The sequence below is a fragment of the Macrotis lagotis genome, chromosome 1 (assembly GCF_037893015.1).
Source record: "Macrotis lagotis isolate mMagLag1 chromosome 1, bilby.v1.9.chrom.fasta, whole genome shotgun sequence".
NCBI classification, from domain to species: Eukaryota; Metazoa; Chordata; class Mammalia; order Peramelemorphia; family Peramelidae; genus Macrotis; species Macrotis lagotis.
Genome location: NC_133658.1, coordinates 345,820,722 through 345,841,508, shown reverse-complemented (window position 1 = coordinate 345,841,508; position 20,787 = coordinate 345,820,722). Strand labels below are relative to the sequence as shown.

Here is a 20,787-nt window from a genome sequence, read left to right as displayed (position 1 = left end):
AACATGGCAACTCTAGAAATATATTGGGGATATTTCCTGCTCACAGTTCTGTTTCCTAAAAATCAACAGTGGTTGTGCCGTATTGCTGATAATGATCTAATTTGGGAAAATGGAAGATTTTCAGCTTTGATGTAAGGAACAATTGGGAGTATCTAAATATTTCTCCATAAATGAAAATTGAGTTTAAGTCGAAATTGAGTTCCTCAGAACTTTTACTCTCCTCCTCCCTAGGCCTGGAGGTCTGGGGTTATACTTTGAGTACTAAATTTGATACCATAGAAATTCAGAGCTGGGAAGGACCTCAGAAACAGAATTTCTAACCAGTTATATAATAACCACTCATTTTCCCCAAAGGGTCTATTCTCTCTTCCACATGACAGCCCTTTGAACATCTAGAAATAGTTCTCTAGTTTCTCATGAATCTTTTATTTTCCAGGCTAGTACCCTAGATCATTTAGCCAATCTTCATATAGTATCAACTCGAAGCCCTTCACCATTGTGGTTACCACCTTCCCTTGCATTTTCTTTGAGCTTATCAATATCCTAGTTCCCAGACCTGAGTATAGATGTTATCTAACCAGGAAGGAGTGTGGCAAGACTATAACCTCCCTATCCCTGCCTTTCTTAAAGCTTCCCAAGATTCTAATAGTTGATTTAGAGTCCCCATCACTACCTTGACTCAAGCTGAACTTAAAGTCAGCTAAAATGTCCATATATTTTTCAAATAAATTTCTACGTAGTCACATTCTTACATTTTATCATATACTTGCAAAGGTGATTTTTTAAACCAAGTTTGACTTTACATTAATCTCTATTAAATTTGTTTATATTAGAATCATCCTAGAGTTTTAACTTATCAAGATTAGAGGACAGGATCTAGATTCATGATATTTGATCAATTTGATTGATATATGTGTTTTTAGATGCATATGCATTGATTAAGATGTTAAATGACAGAGGGCCAAGGGCAGATTATAGAGGAGTCAATTGAAAACTCCTTCCAAGTTGACTTCGAACAATTAATTCATTGGATCTGACCATTCCACCAGACTTTAATCAATTTAACTGTATTATTTATCCCACATCTTCTCCATAAGAATAGAAGACTTCATCAGTAAACAAAATCATGGACTACTTTTCATCCAAACAAAAAACAGCTAATCAATTTTCAATTATCCCCTAGTGCTTTAGACAATAGGTGCTCAATAAAAGTTAATTAAATTAATCACAGGATGTCTTTTATTCTGCTTCATAGTTGTGCCCTCCTGAAAGTCACCAATCATTTATTATTATTTATTATTATTATTAACCATACTAACATTTGCAAAGGACTTTTCAAATGTTATTTCAGTTGAATCTCACAACAATCTTAGGAGGTAAGGATCTTTATTTTTCCCATTTTACACATGGGGAACTGAGATAAACAGAAGTTATGTGACTTTCCTGTTTTCACTAGTGAGTCTTCTATCTCCAGGTCCAGAACTCTTCAACACTATATTACCTAATTGCTTAAAAATAGGGCACAAGTCAATCTAGATATTGCTTCAAGAAAGGCAAAAAAGGCAAATATGGCATTACTATCTCAAAACAAAATTGAATGAAACTCAAATCAAATAGGAAATATAACATAAAAATATATATTTATAAGACTTCAGACTAAGCAGCAATGATAATATTAAATACAAATAAAAGTTTTAGTCACTTTGTCTGATTCATCACAACTCATCTACTTAATCTGAGGATGTCTGAGAGCTAGTAAATTCCAGCCTCACCAACCATGGAGACAGAGAGAGAAGAGCAGAAGACAGGGAAATTCCTTGATGCATTCAATTGTATTGTTTCAGCTTGAGTGTCTCCTTCTGGGAAATATCCATGGTATTTTACAGGAAAGCAAAGTTCATTATACAATTCACATAATTTTTACCTGGAGTTTTCAGCTCTCCACTTGTCATCTCAGTTAGGTTTCTGACTCCTAGTGGGACCCTGGGATAGTCTGTCCTTTTATCCTGAGAACCCGCCACCAGGAATGGGTGTGCTACCCTTTGGGGCTAAGTGGCTGTAGCCTCCATTGTATTTAGAGTACTCCAAGGTAAATATTTGTGGGATTTGATGAGCTAAAACAACACCCTTAACCTGTATTAACTCTTAGCTCAAGTTTCCTGGATCCCAGGGAAAGGAAGTTGGGTGGATCCCCACCAGGATAAAGAACTCCAATGGATTACAGCTCTATTGCTGGAAACTGAGCATGAGATGAGTTCTAGGAAACATGGGGCATCACTTTCTGAGAAAAGAATGACCTATGCACATGAATCATTTGGGCCCTTGGCAAATATGATGCTATAAGACTTGTGGAGATCTAGGCTATATGGAATCTAGAGACGGAAGAGATCTTGGAGCTCTTCTCATTTTGAAAATGGGAAGATCAATTAAATGACTTCATAAAAGTCCCACAGATATGGGGTGGCACAGTGGATAGAGCACCAGCCCTAAAGTCAGGAGTACCTGAGTTCAAATCCGGCCTCAGACACTTAATAATTACCTAGCTATGTGGCCTTGGGCAAGCCACTTAACCCCATTGCCTTGCAAAAACTAAAAAACAAAAACAAAACAACAACAAAAGTCCTACAGATAGCAAACAGCAGAACAGGGATTTGAATCCAAGTTTTTCAACTACAAACCCAATGCATTTTTTTAAAAAAGTCATGAACTTAATAATTATCAACATATACAAACATTCTAACAGAGATTTATGTATAAAACTATGAACTTCTGTTATGTTGAATTTTTTTCCTAAAGTGTTCTTTGAATTTGACAAGGGAGTGACAAAATAACTTTGATGTCTGTCTCCTTTTGATGAACTGTATATCTAATGTTTTTTTCCGTGACAGTTTCTACAGAAAACAGCATTTCATATTGCCAATTAGCAGAGAACTTCAGAGAAGCATCCAACATAGATAAAACAGAGAAATCCCTCTACCTGCCTTCTTTCATTCATCTTATTCCTAAATGACCCTCTGCGGATGAGTTATCAATAAGGTACAGTGTAGAAAGCCCTGGGTCTCAGAATCAGAAGTTTTGGATTTTGGTTTTAGCTCTTCCATCTTGTAATCTCAATTAAATCATCTCCTTTCTGGGTCAGAGACAGTTTTTCTTCCTTCTCTCTCTCTCTCTCTCTTTCTCTCTCTCTCTCTCTCTCTCTCTCTCTCTCTCTCTCTCTCTCTCTCTCTCTCTCTCTCTCTCCCTCCCTCCCTCCCTTCCTTCCTTCCTCCCTCCTTCCCTCTGCTTCCTTCCTTCCTTTGTTGTTGTTGTTGTTGTTGTTGTTGTTGTTGTTCTTCTTCTTCTTCTTCTTCTTCTTCTTCTTCTCCTTCTTCTTCTTCTCCTCCTTCTTCTTCCTTCCTTCCTTCCTTCTCTCCTTCCTTCCTTTCTCCCTCCCTTCTTCTTTCTTAAATATTTATTTTGAATTTTTTTATTAAATTTTATTTTATTTTCAATGTTGTTGTTGTTTATCCTTCATTCTCAAAGAAGACCATGACATCAGGGAGCTGATACCATGACAAGCATCTCTCCATCCTCTTACCCTATATCTAGTCACTGTCAAGGCAAGAAATGCAAAGCCCATTTCAAATATGAATCCAGGCAAAATAAATTTCCACATTAGACATTTTCCCTACCCCTACTCCACCAAAGAAGAAAAAGAAGAAAGAAAACAATATTCTTCAAACTGCATTTTGAATCCTTTGGTTCTTAGGTGAAGTAGACAATATTGTTTCACCATGAGTCCTTTGGAATGATGGTAGGGTCATTGTCTTGATCAGAGTTACTAAGTCATTCAAATCGATTATCTTTATAATATTATCATTACTGTGTAAATTTTTCTCCCTGGTTCTGCTACTTCAATTAAACATTGGTGTTTCTATTAGAATATAGGACTGGAAGAAAACTTAGTATCATCTAGTCCAAGTCTTTTGTTTTACAGATAAGAAAAATTTAGAACTGAGGTTATGTAATAAGTTATTCTATAAACATTTCTTAATGTTTAATTAATGTTTAATCTTTAATAAACAGTTTCTTAATGTAATATGTGCCAGGCACTATACTAAGTGCTGGAAGTTAGAGGGTTCCCAAAAGAATAAGTTAGCTAGGCCTTGAGCCCAAGTCCTGTGAATTTAAATCTGGCCTCCCCTTCCACCATGTTGTTCCACCAAGTTGTGATATGTGGAAGAAGGTATTCCCTAGGATTAATACGCATTTCATTCCCAGAAGCAGCTCCAAATGACTCTGGACCATTTCTGTGAATAAAATCTCATCTCAGAAATATCTTTCATCACTGAGGAGATCTAAAACCTTCAGCCCTGAAGGTCATTCTTTGGAGAGGTATAGTGTAAAGAACACAGATTTTAGATCAATCAACCAACAAGCATCTATCAGTAATGTCAAATCTTAGAATTAAAAAAAAAATAAACTAAGTGGTTCCTAATAATAGAGAATCTTCATTTTAACAGGTGAGTTAAGAATGTAAATATAGATAAAAGAAAAAGAATAAATATAAAGGGGTTAAATATAAGGTAATTAAGGAGGGAAGGTAGGTGGCACAATAGATAAGAGAGTTAGGCCTGGAGTCACAGAAACTCATCTTCCTGGGTTCAAATTCAACCTTAGACACTTCCTAGCTGTGAGATCCTGAACAAGTTGCTTAACCCTCTAGTTTCTTCATTTAGAAAATGATTTGGAGAAAGAAATGAGAAACCTTTTCAGCATTTTTGCCAAGAAAACCCCTAAGGGGTCATGAAGAGTTAGACATGACTGAAAATTACTAAACAACAGCAAAGTCAAGGAGGGAAGGACATTAGTAGCTGAGGAGATCAAGAAAGACTTGCTGTAGAATGCAATGTATGAGCCCATTTTGAAAAAAAGAGAAGGATTGTTCAAGACAGAGGTGAAGAGAGAGTATACTCTAGAAGGTGGGCACATCCAAAGCAAAGGCAAGGGAACTGAAAAGTGTTGGGTATGAGAAACAAAGAGAAATCTAGTTTACCCAAATTGCAGGATACAGAAAGGAGGGGGAGACCCAGAAGATCTGTATTCTAATGCCTCTTACAAAAGAGGGAGAGAGAGTTTATATAGTATATCTTATATTTATTGTATGTATATATATAATGCATGCATATATATAAATAAAATGCCCAAATAATATGTGTAAATTCTGTAATTTAGTATATTGATGTCAAATTCAAATAGAAATAGAGGACCACTTAACTAGACATGTGAGTCTCTCCTGGTTGCATGCTGACTTAGAGAAATATAACAATACTAGCTATATTCCACTGTATTTTTATTTATTTTGCTGAATATTTCTCAAAAAGTATTTTAAATCTGATTCCAACACACTCAGGAGTGTTGTGGACAGCAGGTGTAGGTCATGTATTTTCTGATCTATTCTTTGTTAAACATGATCAAGGATCTTTCTAAAATAATCCAGTTTGAATATTGGTCTCTTTTATATTCTTTATATGCATGGGCAATAGTATGATTTTTATTTATTTGTTCTCCTGTTCATTCATTTCTTCATTTTTGTCCTGGACCAAATGACTTCCTCTAGTCATTGAAGGGGACTTTTAGTGTAGAACCGTCCTCAATAGGTAGGAAGTTTGTTGCCCATAGTCTCAGTGGCTGACCCAAAGTTAGGAAGTTAATGTCATAGTTAGATATAATTTGAGTTCAGGAGTTCCTTACTGCTATTAGACCACACTTGGAGTTAGTGTTCAACTCTTCATGATACATTTTAGGAGGAACATGGACAAAAGCAAACTTGTTCCAGCAAGAATGACAAGCATGATGAAGTCCATGTCATGTAAAAATCAATTGAATAGGGTGGTGCAGCAGATAGAGCACCATCAGGAGGACCTGAATTCAAATCAGGCTCAGACACTTAATAATTACCTAGCTGTGTGACCTTGGACAAGTCATTTAAACCCATTGCCTTAAATAAATAAAATTTTTAAAAAAGAATCAATTGAATGAACTGAGAATTTTTACCTTGAATAAAAGAAGGAAGGAAGGGAGGGAAGGAGGAAGGAAGGAAAGGAGGGAGGGAAGGAGGGAGGGAGGGAGGAAAGGAAGGAGGGAGGGAGAAAGAAAAGAAAGGAAAGGAAGGGTGGGAGGGAGAAAGGAAAGGAAGGGAGGGAGAAAGAAAGGGAAGGAAGGAATGAAAGAATGAAGGAAGGAAGGATGAATGGAAGAAAGGAAGAACGAATGGACGGAGGGAAGGAAATGGGGGGGGAAGAGAGGGAAGGTTGTGTTATTATCCCCATTTTATAATTAAGGAAACTGAGGCAAATAAGGGTTTATGATTTGTCCAGCATCACACAACTAATAAGTTCTGAGTTTCAATTTGGATTCAGATCTTCTTAACTTCAAGTCCAGGGCTCTGTTCCTATAGCACCTACTTAGGGAAGGAAAAAAAGCTTGTTTTCGAGTATTTGAAAGGCAAAGAAATTGGCCATGTTTTGCTTGGCTTCAGAGGTCAGAAGCAGGAGCAGTTGGTGCAAAGTGTGGAGGCTTATCACATCCCAATATTAGAAAAAGCTTCTTATCCCAAAGTGCTGGAAATTAGTTTATTTGTTTGTTTGTCTTCCCCCATTAGACTGTAAATTCCTTTGTGGGCAGGGACTGCCTTGTGCTTCTTTTTCTGCATCCCAGGACCCCACACTTAGAAGGCTATTAATAAATGTTGATTTATTGATTGCCTCAGGATATGGTAAGATCCTCTTTCCTTGAGATTTTTGAATAAATGATGAATGTTTACTTGTTAGGGATCACAGCTCTAGAACTGAAAGAGATCTCAGAAGACAAAGAATTTAATCTAATTCCTTTATTTTGCAGATGAATATGCTGTGCTTAGGGAATTTTAAATGATTTCTTCAGCTCCTTCAAGTAAATGAACTGAGGCAGTAGGTACTAACCTGACTTGACTGAGGTCATATTAGTAGTTAATGTCCTTTCTTCTGTGTCAGAAAGGGACTGGGTCTCTGAGGTCCCTTTTGATGGAACTTTTTGATGGTAAGATTCTGTAATTCTGACTTCTGACTTCTCCTGACTCCAAATCCAGAGATAGCAACAGATCACTTCATAGAGCTGAGGTTCCTGGTTTCAATCTTCCAATGAAAAAAGCATATTCAAGAGTACTTTCTAAAATTCATTCATTCTTTTACTTACTCATTTACTCATTTATTCATTCATTGGTTTTGTCCCAGCTCAAGGACCTGTAATTTCACCAACTTTTTGTTGTAGGAACTTACTCCCAAATGGGAACCACCAAATAACTTATAGCCACAGAGTATTGCCTGGGAACTTTAGAGGTTTAGTGACTGACCCAAAGTCACAAAATTCATATAGGACTTCAATTCAGTTTTCCTGATCCCTTATGTCATGCTGCTTCTAAGAATACAGACTCTAAATCCTAAAGTACCTATCCATTAGCAGGTCCTTATTGAGCACCTCAATTGAGGATCTAACCAGTCAATTGTTTTTGATGAAAGAAATAAAAGCTTTCCTTCCCCTCCAGGAATTCCCATTTTAGCTGAGAAGATCTATAGAAAACTGAATAGATCTAGATACCTAGTGAATAATTTCCTTAAACTTAAACTAATGCAAGAGTTCAATTAAATGAAATGTAAATATCATTTCATTGAGATAGACTGTGTCATTAGTATTGTCCTTACCTGAACAAAATGTATTGCAGTTGCATTCCAAGACAATACAAGCTCAGAGCTGAAGATACCTTTAAAACATAGAAAATCAGAGCTAGAATAATGAATATTAGAACTGGACAGGACTTTTTTTGTTAGACAATGGGGTTAAGTGACTTGCTCAAGGTCACAGCTAAGTAATTACTACCTTATTTCCCTATATATAAGATACACCCCTTTTCAAAAAATTTGGGATCTAAAAACTGGGAGTATCTTTTTATAGTGATTGTATATTTTTTTACTTGAATTTCTCACTTTTTCACTCCTGTTGTCTTTGTGCTCATTGTTTCACATCTGTTACCAGTATATTAGATAACTTTTTGCTACGTTCTGCCCAGAAATAACTCAGAAAACATTTTCATACAGTGCTGAATTCAAGTTCAAAGTGATTCAGTTTGCAAAATTGAATGGAAATCCTGCTGCTGAATGTCAGTTTGGTCCTCCTCCAACTGAGAAAACAACCCAAGACTGACTACGGGAAGAAGAAACCCTACTGAAAATGCTTAAGTAGAAGAAGGCCATGAGAGGCAAGTCAACCAAATGGTCTGAGTTAGAAAGGGAATTGAAGAGATGGATTGAAGAGCAAAGGGCCAGTAGAATTCTTGTGTCCACAAAGATGGTTCAGCAGGAGACAAGAATAATTGCTGATGAAAAAGCAGTGACTGATTTCAAAGGAGGACACATTTGTGCTTCAGATTCATGAATCAGAATGGACTAAGCATGTGTCCACATACCAGACTTGCCCAGGGAGAGCTTGTGGTCAACCCGAGACCAGAGCACAGGGAGGGGAGTAGTCAGAGCCTCTCCTAAGACAGTGATTCCTCATCAAATGCAGATGAGGACGAACTAATGGAGGGAAGTTTTGACAATGAAGAGTTGTATGAATTCTATGATGAATAAAACAAGTTCAATAACTTTATGTTATACATTTTTTTCAAATTTCAGAAAATCAAGGTGCATCTTGTGCATGGGGAAATACAATAAGTGTCTGAAACTGGATTTGAACTGAGGTCTTCCTGACTCCTAGGCCAGTGCTCTATCTACTGAACCACCTAGCTGTCCCCCAAGAGAGTTGAGAGGGATTTTAGAATATAGAGCAGAGGATGTCAACCTGAAAGAACTCTTAGAATGAGTATTAGCATTGGAACAGATCTTAAGAGAACATCTATCTACACATACATATTATCTATATGTAGATAAAGCTATCTACATATCTTTATATAAATACAACTATAACACCTAGGGCAGCTAGGTGACATAGTAGATATAGTGACAGACCTGGAATCAGATAGACTCATCTTCCTGAATTCAAATCCATCCTCAGACACTTGCTAATTTTGTGACCCTCAGTAAGTTATTTAATCTTTTTTTCCTCAGTTTAATCATATGTAAAATGAGTTAGAGATGGAAATGGCAAACCATTTCAGTATCTTTGCCAAGAAAACCCCAAATGAGATCATGAAGAGTTAAACATGATTAAAAACAAACACAAACAACCACCCAGGCCTGCTACAATTCAAGGCTTTGGGGAATTTCCCTTAGGATGAAATTTGGGTCTCTATTTCTCATGGTGGGACAATTCATTCACTCTATGTAATAAATTATATGTTCTCACCTGTATAACTTCTCTTATTTTCTATTTGGAATAAATTGGCTAATTTTTTAAAAATTTACTTTTTTTTTGCTATTCACTATGTGTATTTGATAATAAGGTAATGAAACCTTATATTTATAGTTTTGAGGCAGTCCAGTTCTTCCCTTTTAAAGGACAGAAATCAGGAGGTACAACTTGAACTTAAAATTTTCCTCTAGACTAATAATATTTAGGGCAGCATAGTGATGTAATTCTAGCCCCAAGTCACCTTTCTAAGGGAGAGCAGAGCTTTTAAGCTCTAGTCTCAATCTCCTGACAGGAATTGGAGTCTTTCTTGAAGAAAGTGGAGTAGACACTAAAGGAATCCAGTCATACCTCCCTGCCAGCCATATCTAGACAGACCTTGTGGACCCACATAAGCTATATGACTCAAACATACACACACACACACACACACACACACACACACACACACACACACCCCCTAAATACACATATATAACCCTTATATGAATGAAAAAGTATTTCTTAAACATTTAGTATATGCAATGACCCTGGAATGCCTCATGGCAAGTCCAAGCAAAGTTGATCAAACCTGGCATTCCTTGGGGCAGGGCTTGGTGGGCAGTTCATTCTAGTTGAGTGTAGTTAAGCTACAGATTAGGTGGGGGGAACTTCTTGACAGAGAGATGAGAGATGCAGAGTGCAGAATGAGATACACATTTTTTGGACCTAGTCAATGTAGTTATTTGTTTTGCTTGACCATACATATTTTTTACAAAGGTTTTGTTTTTCTATGGTTTTTTTAGATATGTATGTGTAGGGAGGAATATGAGAAAATAAATATTTATTCATTGAAAAAAGTAAATTTTTAAATCTACAGAGTGGGAGAAAGTAGAGCTGATGGGAATGAACCACCAGGAAAAGGCAGCCCCAGATCCTGGCAAGGGAGGTAAACCAGACTCCCCTCTTCTCCCCTAAAGTGTATTAGAGAGGAGTTAGGGTATGCTCCTGCCCTAAAAAAATCAACAGAATCCCATATAGAGAAGACTCCATGCTACTTATTCTGACCACATCCGAGGAGGAAACTCCTTCATCCCTAACCAACAACATTCCCTGGCACAACCTTGTGTTAAAAGGTTGAAGAAATTTATGTGACCTGCCCTGCCTTTTTGTTCCTGGAGGAAGTTAATTGGAGACCACTGGAAGATCTAGGACAAGCAGGCTTTTGTCTCCCCAAAGGACCCAAATGCTGGTAATTCAGAAGCACAACCATGGCTCAACAAATTCAAGCCGTATCATCAGGGAAACCAGACTTTTAGAGGCTCAGTCATGCCTATGAAAAGTAATCAATTGACTGGAGGAAGTGATGGTAAGAAAATGACAGAGCAGGATGCACTGGGGGACAGATTTTACCTGCTCGGCTCTAGGATCCAGGGGCTGCCATAAAGAGCCATTCTGCAGGAGCAAGGAGCGTGATGGTCTTGGATCTTCTTCGAGGGAACAGCTGGGATACAGGAACTGGAGAAGAATAGGATTCTAATGTCAAAAATGCAGTGGAGTGCCCACAAATGGCACCTATCTTCCTCTTGTTGCTCCAAATCCCCAGGGGGGCAATGCTGGTATTTGCTAAATATTCATCATCCTTCCAAGTTATACTTTTGCATAAGAATGAATTCATCAGATCTTAGAAAAGGACTACTTGTGGTTTAAAGGGCAGGTCTCTAGGACTCAGGTGCCAACTTTTGAGCATGAAAATTATGTACAAAATAGCGCACCTTCTTATTCAAAGACCTTTTACTGGTATACCTGGATTTGGCCTATAATTGTCTGGGTTCTTTGTTCTGGAAATTAGCTCCTGTATTTTTCCACTTGTTTGACTATTGACTCTAAAATATTTGGACAAAAATCATACATTTAGAATTGGAAGACATCTGAAAGACCATCAAGTGTTTTACAAATGGGGACATTGAAGGTCAAGAATGTCAAGATGCAGTATTCAAATTCAGGTCTTTCTGACTCCGAGATTAGTACTTTACTATATTACCTAGTTGCTTGCTAGGTGCTAATCCAAATCAAATTATACAGATTTGTATACTTCATAACAGTCTTACTCTCTGGCTTGGAGTAAATTATTTTTCCTTTTAAATCTCAATTTCTTCATCTTTAAAACTAAGATAATAATATATTAAATATCAATCATAATGTTAGTTTAGGAATGGGCTTTGAAAAAAAGAATAAACACTATAAAATTTTATAAATGTGAGCTCTGATTATTATTGGGGAAACTAAGTGGTATAGTGGACAGAGTACTTCTTCCTGGAGTCAGGAAAACCTGAGTTCAAATCCAGTCTCAGGCTATGCCATGCTGGGCAAGTCACTTAATCCTTTTTACCTCTTGCATAAAATGAGATGGAGAAGGAAATGGCAAAATACTTCAGTATCTTTGCCAGAAGGGTTGGACATGACTGAAATGATTGAACAACAGTTACTAGAAGATTGATGCATCCAACTCTATAATGGCATTCACTTGGTCAGAATAATGGCCTGATTGATCCAATTTCCCCAACATGAAATGCTGGGCTAATTATGACCTCTAAGGTCAACATAATCTAGAACAAGGCTGCCCAAAATTTGCCCTCCCCCCACCCCGCCCTTGCAATATAATATGAACATCTGTGGGTTTACTAAATGCTTTAGTAAACTAAACCAAGCTACGGGAGAACTCTCACTAAAATGGCAAATTAAAATATATTGTCCATTGTTTCAATTAAAAAAAAAACTTTTAAAAGTAAGATTGGGCAGCCCTGATCTAGAATCATAGAAAATTTGAGTTGGAAAGGCCATTAGAAGTCACCTTTTCCAACTTTCTACCTCATGCAAAAATCTCCCTTAATATATATTTCTGACAGGCAATCAACCAACCTTAACTTTAAAACTTTAGTGATGGGAGCTCCATGTTTCATTTGGAAGTGCATTTCATTGTGGGGCAGTTGTGGCTATTAGGAAGTTCTTCCCAAAACCTTTGGTTGGTGGACTGATAGATTGAATGTCCCTAAACACAGTATCCTCCCAAATGACATTTCCCCCAGCTCCTGGGCTCCAAGAGAGCATAGGACATGAAATATTGTTCAGATATTAAAATGTGAAGCCAACTTGTTATATTTTAGGGTCATGCTTCCATTACGAAAAGTCAGTTCAAATATCTCCATGCTCCAAGGTTTTACTTGTTTAAAGTCTTTATGAACTTGTGCTTCCAGCCTGCAGAGGAAAGTGTTATAGAATTAGCTAATGCACTAGTTTCATGTTCTCATGATTATATAATCCAGTCAACATAGTTTTGCTCTTATATGGAATTATTTACTCCTGTCTACCAAGTTGCAGGCAATTTTGAATCAATCTACAGGCAGTACCCAACTGCAAATCTGCCATGGTGTACTAAATAAAACCCTTTTACCTTTCTTTTCCTGAGTTTGCCTTATTGACCAGGGTGAGGCCCAAATCAATATTTTTTTTAACATCACCCATAGAGGTATTTCAGGCTCTAGTTTCTTCCCTTGGCATCTACAGAGTCAGACAATTAGAATGTCATAATAAAATAATTTGATGGGAGGAGGTAGAAAGCAGATATTTTTAATTAGGAATTTATGTACTAAATAGTCCTTCAAAATTTTTCTAGCTTTACTTCATTAATTTTAAATGGATTGTTACAGTGTAGTAGTCATAAAAATGATTAAAGTTAGCATTGTGCTTCAGAAATTTGAGTTCCCAGTTTGTTGAAAACATATTGTATGATCCCATAGTTTTCATATCATTAAATGACATTACAAAAAGAATTAAATCTCCTTTTCAGATCTTTTTCTTCCCAGATACAGATGAGATATCTCCTGAATGAGCACACTTGAATCTTGTAAAGGAATAGGAGAAGTGTTGGACAACTTTTCAACAATTAAATGCTCTTAGAAAGCAAAGAAAAGAAAAGATAAAATTCCATCGCAGCCCCAGGATTCAGAGTAGCTACAGATTTTGAATGATTTAGAGGTGATAGTGATTGTAGCGTGCCTTGGTCTCCACCTGCTCCAGAGTCCTCAGGAAAATTCTCTGTTCTTGGCATGACAGAACATTTCTCAGTCTTTAGTATTCTCACCTATACTCTAGAAGTTTCGCTAAGAACATGCTCAGAGGTAAATGAGGAAAGGGGAGAAGAACGAAAGAGTGTAAGATGAGAACATTCTTTTATCCTGTCTCACAGTACTAACAAAAGGGCCATTTAATTCTGAGAGTAGAGGAATGTGCTTTGTCCCACGTCAGAATCTTAGATTTTGCTTTTCCTAGCTCTCAGTGCATCATTTCCTTGGTTTTCCACAGAAAGTAAAAAGAATCTCATAAGTTACATTTCATTCTAACCAGCATTTCCTAAGAGATAAATGTCAAATCTTGCATTTTGATTCAAAAATTCAACAGCCCAAAGTCAGGAGGTGAATGCCTAACAAATGTTTGTTAAACTAAATGAATTTAACAATCAGGCTTTTATGGTAAAAGAAAGCTGGAGAAGGGAGGTAATTATGAACTCAACAAATGTAAACAGTGTGACTTGGTAGAGGAAAAGGAAATTTGAACTTAGGCAGAATTAATAGGATGATAAGATTTAGAGCTGGTAGGACCCCTGGGATGGCAACTAGCTACTTAGAGAGCTGAGCCTGGAGTCAGGAAGACTCATCGTCCTGAGTTCAAATCTAACCTCGAATATTTAACAGCTGTGTGACTCTAAGCACAAAACTCAGTCTGACTCAGTAACTTCATGTAAAAAAATAACTAGGAGAAAAAATGACAAGACGCCATTTTGATATCTTTGCCAAGAAAATCTCAAATGAGATAGAGAAGAGTTGGATATGACCAAAAAAACAAGTCTTAAAGTAAAACCTCATCATGGTATGGAAGGGAGTCTGTGTTTTGTTTTGTTTTTGTTTGTTTGATTGGTTTTTTGGTTTGTTTGTTTTTTTTGCAAAGCAATGGGACTAAGTGACTTACCCAAAGTCACACAGGTAATTATTAAGTGTCTGAGACTAGATTTGAACTCAGGTCCTCCTGACTCCAGGGCCAGTGCTCTATCCACTGCATACTTAGCTGCAGGGGGAGGGGCAGTGGTCTATGTTCTTAAAAGTGCTATCAGTAGTATGCAAACCTTAGGAGGTCCTGCTAACTTGGAAAGGTTTCTAGCCCAGGCCCTGTGAACCCATATGGAATCAGCATTCACCAGTTAAGTTCAAAGTGGCCTCCTCCAACTCACCACAGTATGCTGCATATTTTTGGCCACAGAAACTCAGTTTCTGAATTTCTAGAGAATTTCTAGAGAACTTGTGCTTTGTAGTGGTAGCCAGTATCAATGAAATCATAGATTGTTGAAGCTAAATGTGTCTATGTTTTGTGGAAGATCAGAAATGCAATGACAATACCATTTTTCAGTATATTGAGGAATGTGGCCTAAAGGAACAAGCCCTGCACCAGGAGTCAGAAATCTTGTATTCTAGTAGAGCTGTGCCATCCCTACACCATACATTGAGAAAACTGGCCTAGATCCAATTGTGGCATTATATGCTTTTCTTTTTCTTATCTGGCCCTACCTTATCTGGTAAATATGTACTCTGCTAATCCAATTTCTTTGAATGCTTCAAGAATCAGTTCAAAACTCACCTCTTTCATGAAGTCTTCCCTAATTGCTCCTTTACTATGTGTTATCTTAGTAAGTTGGCATAATTATTTTATGACTCTCTGTAGCCTATAGTTTTGCTTCTGTGTTTTTGTTCTCCCTGGCAAAACCTCAGGCTCTTAGAATGGAGATATTGAATCTTCAAGCCTTCTCTACTCAAGGTCAATCTTAAGGTAAGCTTTCAGTTATGGTTATTGACTGCTCAAAAAAGATCACAGGGTAGCAATGGTCTGGAAGTGAAACCAGAAAATTCTCCTTCTGCTATCAGAGCTACTTGCCTCAGATTGTCTTATCACATGAACCCAAGGACCTTCTTTCCTTCCTGTTTAGGGTATTTTCTCAGGGACTGTGAAGAGTTAGAGGGCATCTTTCTGGAGTTTTCAGTGCTCAGGCCATCCCAAGAAGTTTAGGAGAATCCCAGGAATGTACCTTGAAAGGATGAGAGACCAGGGGACTAATAATAACACTGTTTTGATTTTGTTGTCTTCTTCTGAGTATATTTTGTTTTTCCTTGTCATCATAATAACTTCTATGGTCAGAATTTTCTTCTGTTGCTTGCTCATTTTCCCAGTTTATTTCTTGACTTTTAACTGTTAAAGTGGGCTCTGCTTCCAGGAGGCAGGGTATACATCTTAAGCTTCAGGATTTTGTACAGTTCTTTTTTTTTCTTTTTTTTAATCTCAAATGCCCTTTAATTTTTACAGGAAAAAGACAAAAAAGATACATATTATATTAGGAGCTGACAATATTCTTGGAGGTAAGCTCAAAAATGAATAGCTTGATTATAGAAGTACTGATTTACTAACAATATATTTTGGATTTCATATTAATTATAGAGAAATGCACATAATTTTCAAATATTTGTAATTCAAAAAACCTTAATCCCCATGAAAATATAAAAATGATAATCTGAGACAAAATTTTTTTTACTAAAAACTGTATAAACAGATAGATATTCATAAAAACACAACTTTAGAATTTATGAAGATTAACTATATACAGTCACTTTTTCTTACAAAGGTACAATTTATTACCTCACAAAATATTTTCTACATGAATAATTATTTTAAAATTGCATGATTTTAAAACTGATATGCCCTACATTAGATTTTGATTAGAAAACCTTCTTGGAAAAATACTTTGGTATGTATCTTGAGCTGATTTTTGAAAATCCTCTAAAATAATTTTAGGGACTTGTAAACATTTCTTTCTATTAAAGCACAGTAGAAAAAGTAATGCATATCAGCTGCATGTAGAATCAGCACATGATTTATTATGATCCATTTAGGGAAAGTTACCATACCCAAAAAAGCAAAATCAATATTATTTTTTAAAAACTCTCAAATATTTATACTGTTCTGTCCAGTTTATTAACATGTTTATATATAAAATGACTGGAATACTTCTTTGAAAGTGTCATTTTCCCTTCATGTGGCTTGGACATCTTGAAAGACAATACTGGAAAATGATTATGCCCTGATTTTTTTCTGCTAACCTCTTGCAAATAAACATTTTTTTTAAAAGATTATTTCAAAGACTTGACAGTTAAGCAAAGTACACATAATTTATACACTTTACAATGCATTAGATTCAAATCTGTAGTTTAGAATATTGGCAGACAAAAAATATTTACATAAACAATTGTAAAGGGCATATTTCTGAACCTAGTTAAGTAATAAAAATCTATACTAGTAAATGTTGGTTAACACCCCCCCCCCATCAAACTTCCATTAATGAATTGTCTCAATTGCAAACTTTGTTGATAACTATTATCTAGGAAGTTCAAATTGTCAAGAATTCATGTTCTCTTCAAGTACCACTGTTAATGTTAATTCCAATAGAGGTTCCAGTTGTGCCAGGAGTTTGCTTGAAGTCCTCTTAACTTTCATTAGTTACTATCACCAGCATTTTGTAAATAAAATCTTTAGTCTTTATGTTGCAACATTTATTTCTAATAGTTTCATTTTTGACCTTTTGAGTTTATAAAATTCCATATAAAAAGAAAATCCATTTAATTTTCAGGTAAGTCTATAAAATTTGTTTATCTTCTTTTTAAATACTTTTATTGGAGTAGAGATCTTTTAAAGTTTTTAATTCTTCTATTAAAGTTTTATTTTGATTTTCCAAGACCGCCACTCGATTTTCCAGACACTTAACATATTCTTTTTTCTTTCTACGGCATTCTCGAGCAGCTTCTCTATTTTTCATCAATCTTATTTCTCTTTTCATCTGAGGATCATCTGTTTTAGTTGGCTGAGATGTTATAGTGACTGGAGATGTCATAACTACAGTCTGTGGAAGGTTAGTGTTTGCTGGTGTAGTACGAATCTGATAAGTCTGCATATCTCCTGATGCAGTCTGTACAACCACTTGGTTGCTAGGGACAAGTATCTGCTGTCCATCAGATGTCTGTGCATACTGAAGAATTGTTGTTCCTTGTTGAGTATTGCCTGCATTTGTCATTGTTAATGCTTACAGCCCCTGAACTCCATCTGTGCTTGGACTGGCCAGCTGTAATGTTCCATTTGGGGCAATCACAATGTATTGTCCAGTGCTAGTCTGGTAGATAGGAGTTGGGACAGACATAGATGTGACTGTTGAAACTCCACGGTTTTCTCCGTCTCCCTTTCCTATCTCTGGAGTCTTCTGAAGAAAGATCAATCAATATTTTTTTATAAGATGGGCGCCATGCTAAAATTCCCTGAGCTTTCTGTGAAGAGCCTATGCTATCAGATGAATCCTGAGAATCTTCACTGTCTGACCAGGATGATACCTGCACTGTCTGTACTTGTGGGGGATGGATTACTGAAGATGACTGAGCAGTCTGGATGACCCCCTGACTTTGTACTTGTTCTCCAGGAAGATGTACAACTGTCATTGGTGCAGCTCCTCTTAGTGACATCTGTTGAGCAATGTGAGAGATATGAGCACCCTGTGCTGTTGTACCCGGTTGTGGTGCTGTCTCTGAACTGTTACTTTTGTGGGAATCTTCCATAATCAACCGCACAGAGGCCGGGCCGGGTCGGGTCGGAGCTGGGCGCCGCCGCGGTGGCCGCTGCGCTAAGCCCCGGCACTCAAGGTCTCCAGCGCACGGCGGCATAGTCCGCTCGGCCGAGGCTTGTACAGTTATTTTCAGATATACCTCCAGGGACCTGTTCTTCCAAGATGGTATACTCCAAGGAGAGGTGTTTACTATTCTCCTGGTGTGTGCTCTGGTCTGTGAGTGACTACAAACACTCTTTTCTGACCTGGAACTTTCATGAGGGTCCCTGCTCCCCTGTGACCCCAAGTTCTCAGGTATGCTAGTGCTTCTCCTTACCCTGGGGCTGCCTCCCGGGATTGAGACCCAGATCCAAGTGTGGGCAAAGCAATAGAGTCCTGCCTCCCCCTGTCATCTCCTTTTGACTGTTTGACTCCCTTACTGACTGTCTGTAGGTTGAGGGCCCTGGAAGCGTCTATGCTGCTGTTGAATGAGTGCTCCCAAGGCTTGCTCCCCACCTGCAGGTCCTGAGTCTGTGCTGGCACAGCCAGCATTTAAATTGGGCTCCATTCATACCCAAGTGAGACAGACCTTTTCGGCTGACTTTCCAAGTTGTCTTTGTCAGGAATATGATTTTACCCCATTCTTCTGTGGGTTCTGTTGCTCCAGGAATTGCTTTATAGTACTATTTCAGAGTATTTGGAGGAGTTTGGGGGAGAGTTCAGGCCAGTTGCTGGCTTTTCTCCAGTAGGTGGGACTAAGAAATTACAGGCTAGAAATAGGGAGTTTAGTCGGATCCAAAGAATAGTCCTTCAGGGTTCAAGATCAACTTGGAAAGAAAAGTTACCCAGTAAAAGCCACTGATATCTTTACTTAGCCCAGAATTATCAGACTTCTTTTTTTTTATCATAGATTCCATAGGTGTCATATTTAAGTTGGCATAAACCTTACTTGATGATAGTCATGAGTCAAACACTGTCAGGTTAATAAAGTGGGCTAAAACACTAATTAGAATCTAATAAAATATTCCATAAGGATACATTTCAAGTCTCACAGATGGGTTCAAAAGGTTCTGTTCAAAAGTACCAAATGAGAGAGTCATTGCTAAATTGAAGAAAGTCTGAGTCATAAAAATAATTATGTCAACTTACCAAGATAACACATACTAAAGAGCAATTAGGGAAGACTTTATGAAAGAGGTGAGTTTTGAAAGCAAAAGATCCAGGAGTTTTGCTGAATTGTAAGATTAATATAACTTGGGGGCAGCTAGGTGGTGCAGTGAATAGAGCACCGGCCTTGGAGTCAGGAGTACCTGGGTTCAAATTTGACCTCAGACACATAATAATTACCTAGCTGTGTGGCCTTGGGCAAGCCACTTAACCCAATTGCCTTGAAAAATATATAAAATAAAAAGATTAATATAAGTCAACAATGTCTGGCCAGTGAACTTATTTGTTACATTGAAGAGTATGGCATCCAGGTCTCAAGAGGTTACCCTTAGAAGTCTTATGTTCAGGGTGGCTAGGTGGCAAAGTGGATAGAGCACCGCCCTGGAGTCAGGAGTACCTGAGATTGAATCTGGCCTCAGACACTTAATAATTACCTAGGTGTGTGGCCTTGGGCAAGCCACTTAACCCCATTTGCCTTGCAAAAACCTAAATTTTTTTTTAAAGTCTTATGTTCAATTCTGGGAAGAACATTTTAGGAAGAGAATTGATAGAATGGAGAGCATCAAAAAATGCCAGAAGTTCATGATGTGAAAATTTCTTGAATGAACAAGAAAGATTTAACCTGAAAAAAAGAGAAATGTGGGGTAGTTATTCTATCTCTAAATATTTGAAAGGCTATTATGTGGGAAAAGACTTAGACTTTTCCTGCTTGTCTTCAACTTACATGGAAGCATATTACAGTGAAAATAGTGTTGCATTTGTAATCGGAGAACTTGAGCTTGAATTCCAACTCTGTTGCTAAAAGTCATTTATTTCTCTGGATCTAAGTTTCCCTGAGTGTAAAAAGAAGAGCATAAAGTTGAATTAGATAATCTCAAAAGGTCCTTGTTGTTGTTCAAGGCTGGATTTGAACTCAGGAGGGTGTCTTCCTGATTTCAGATCTGATTCTTTATCCACTGAACCACTTTAGAACTTTCATGGAATGTTTTTGATCTTTCAGGAAACAGAAACATCCCACATGCTAGGATACAGAAGGGGAAAGAAACAAAGAGAAGAGGGTTTGTGTGTGTGTGTGTGTGTGTGTGTGTGTGTGTGTGTGTTTCTGTAGTGTATGATAGAAACAGAGACTGAAAGATAAGAGACAGAGAGAGACAGGGGAGAAAGACAAAAAGAGACAGAGACAGGGAGGCAGAGAGGGAAGAAAAACAGAGACAGAAAGACAAAGAATGGAGAGAAAAGCAGATAGATTTACTGACACAGAGAGATATATACAAAACAAATAAAAAGAGGGAAAGAGAGAAAGACAGACAGACAGAAAGCTATCGGTCCCATAAGATTAGGGCTGGGTTGGGCACAGTCCTTGCTTTTATTAAATGCCATCTAATTGATTGAGGTTCCAGAATTCTTCCTTAGGACAAAGAAATAACTCTCATAGCACCACCCGGTGGTGAATCATTATTATTTTCTATAATGCCTCTTAGAGTGAATCAGAGCATGTTGGAGTTTTTTTTTTTTTTTTTTTTGTGAGTTATAGAACCAATAGTAGTTATAGACCTGATAGTAGTTATAGACCCATTAGTTGTACT

The 20,787-nt window shown here is 37.3% G+C and overlaps 1 protein-coding gene and 1 pseudogene across 1 annotated transcript in view; both read right to left on the bottom strand.

The window, feature by feature from the left end:
* Positions 1–2,031, bottom strand: part of BPIFB1 (BPI fold containing family B member 1) — a 35,878-nt gene extending 33,847 nt beyond the window's left edge. Inside the window, exon 1 of the mRNA XM_074211902.1 lies at positions 1,925–2,031. Within this exon, the coding sequence (XP_074068003.1) occupies positions 1,925–1,952 (28 nt within the window). The 5' untranslated portion in view covers positions 1,953–2,031. The remainder of the gene's footprint in view (positions 1–1,924) is intronic.
* A 14,973-nt stretch (positions 2,032–17,004) lies between these two features.
* On the bottom strand, positions 17,005–18,047 carry LOC141517698 (cyclic AMP-dependent transcription factor ATF-1 pseudogene; annotated as a pseudogene).
* Positions 18,048–20,787: the final 2,740 nt, after the last annotated feature.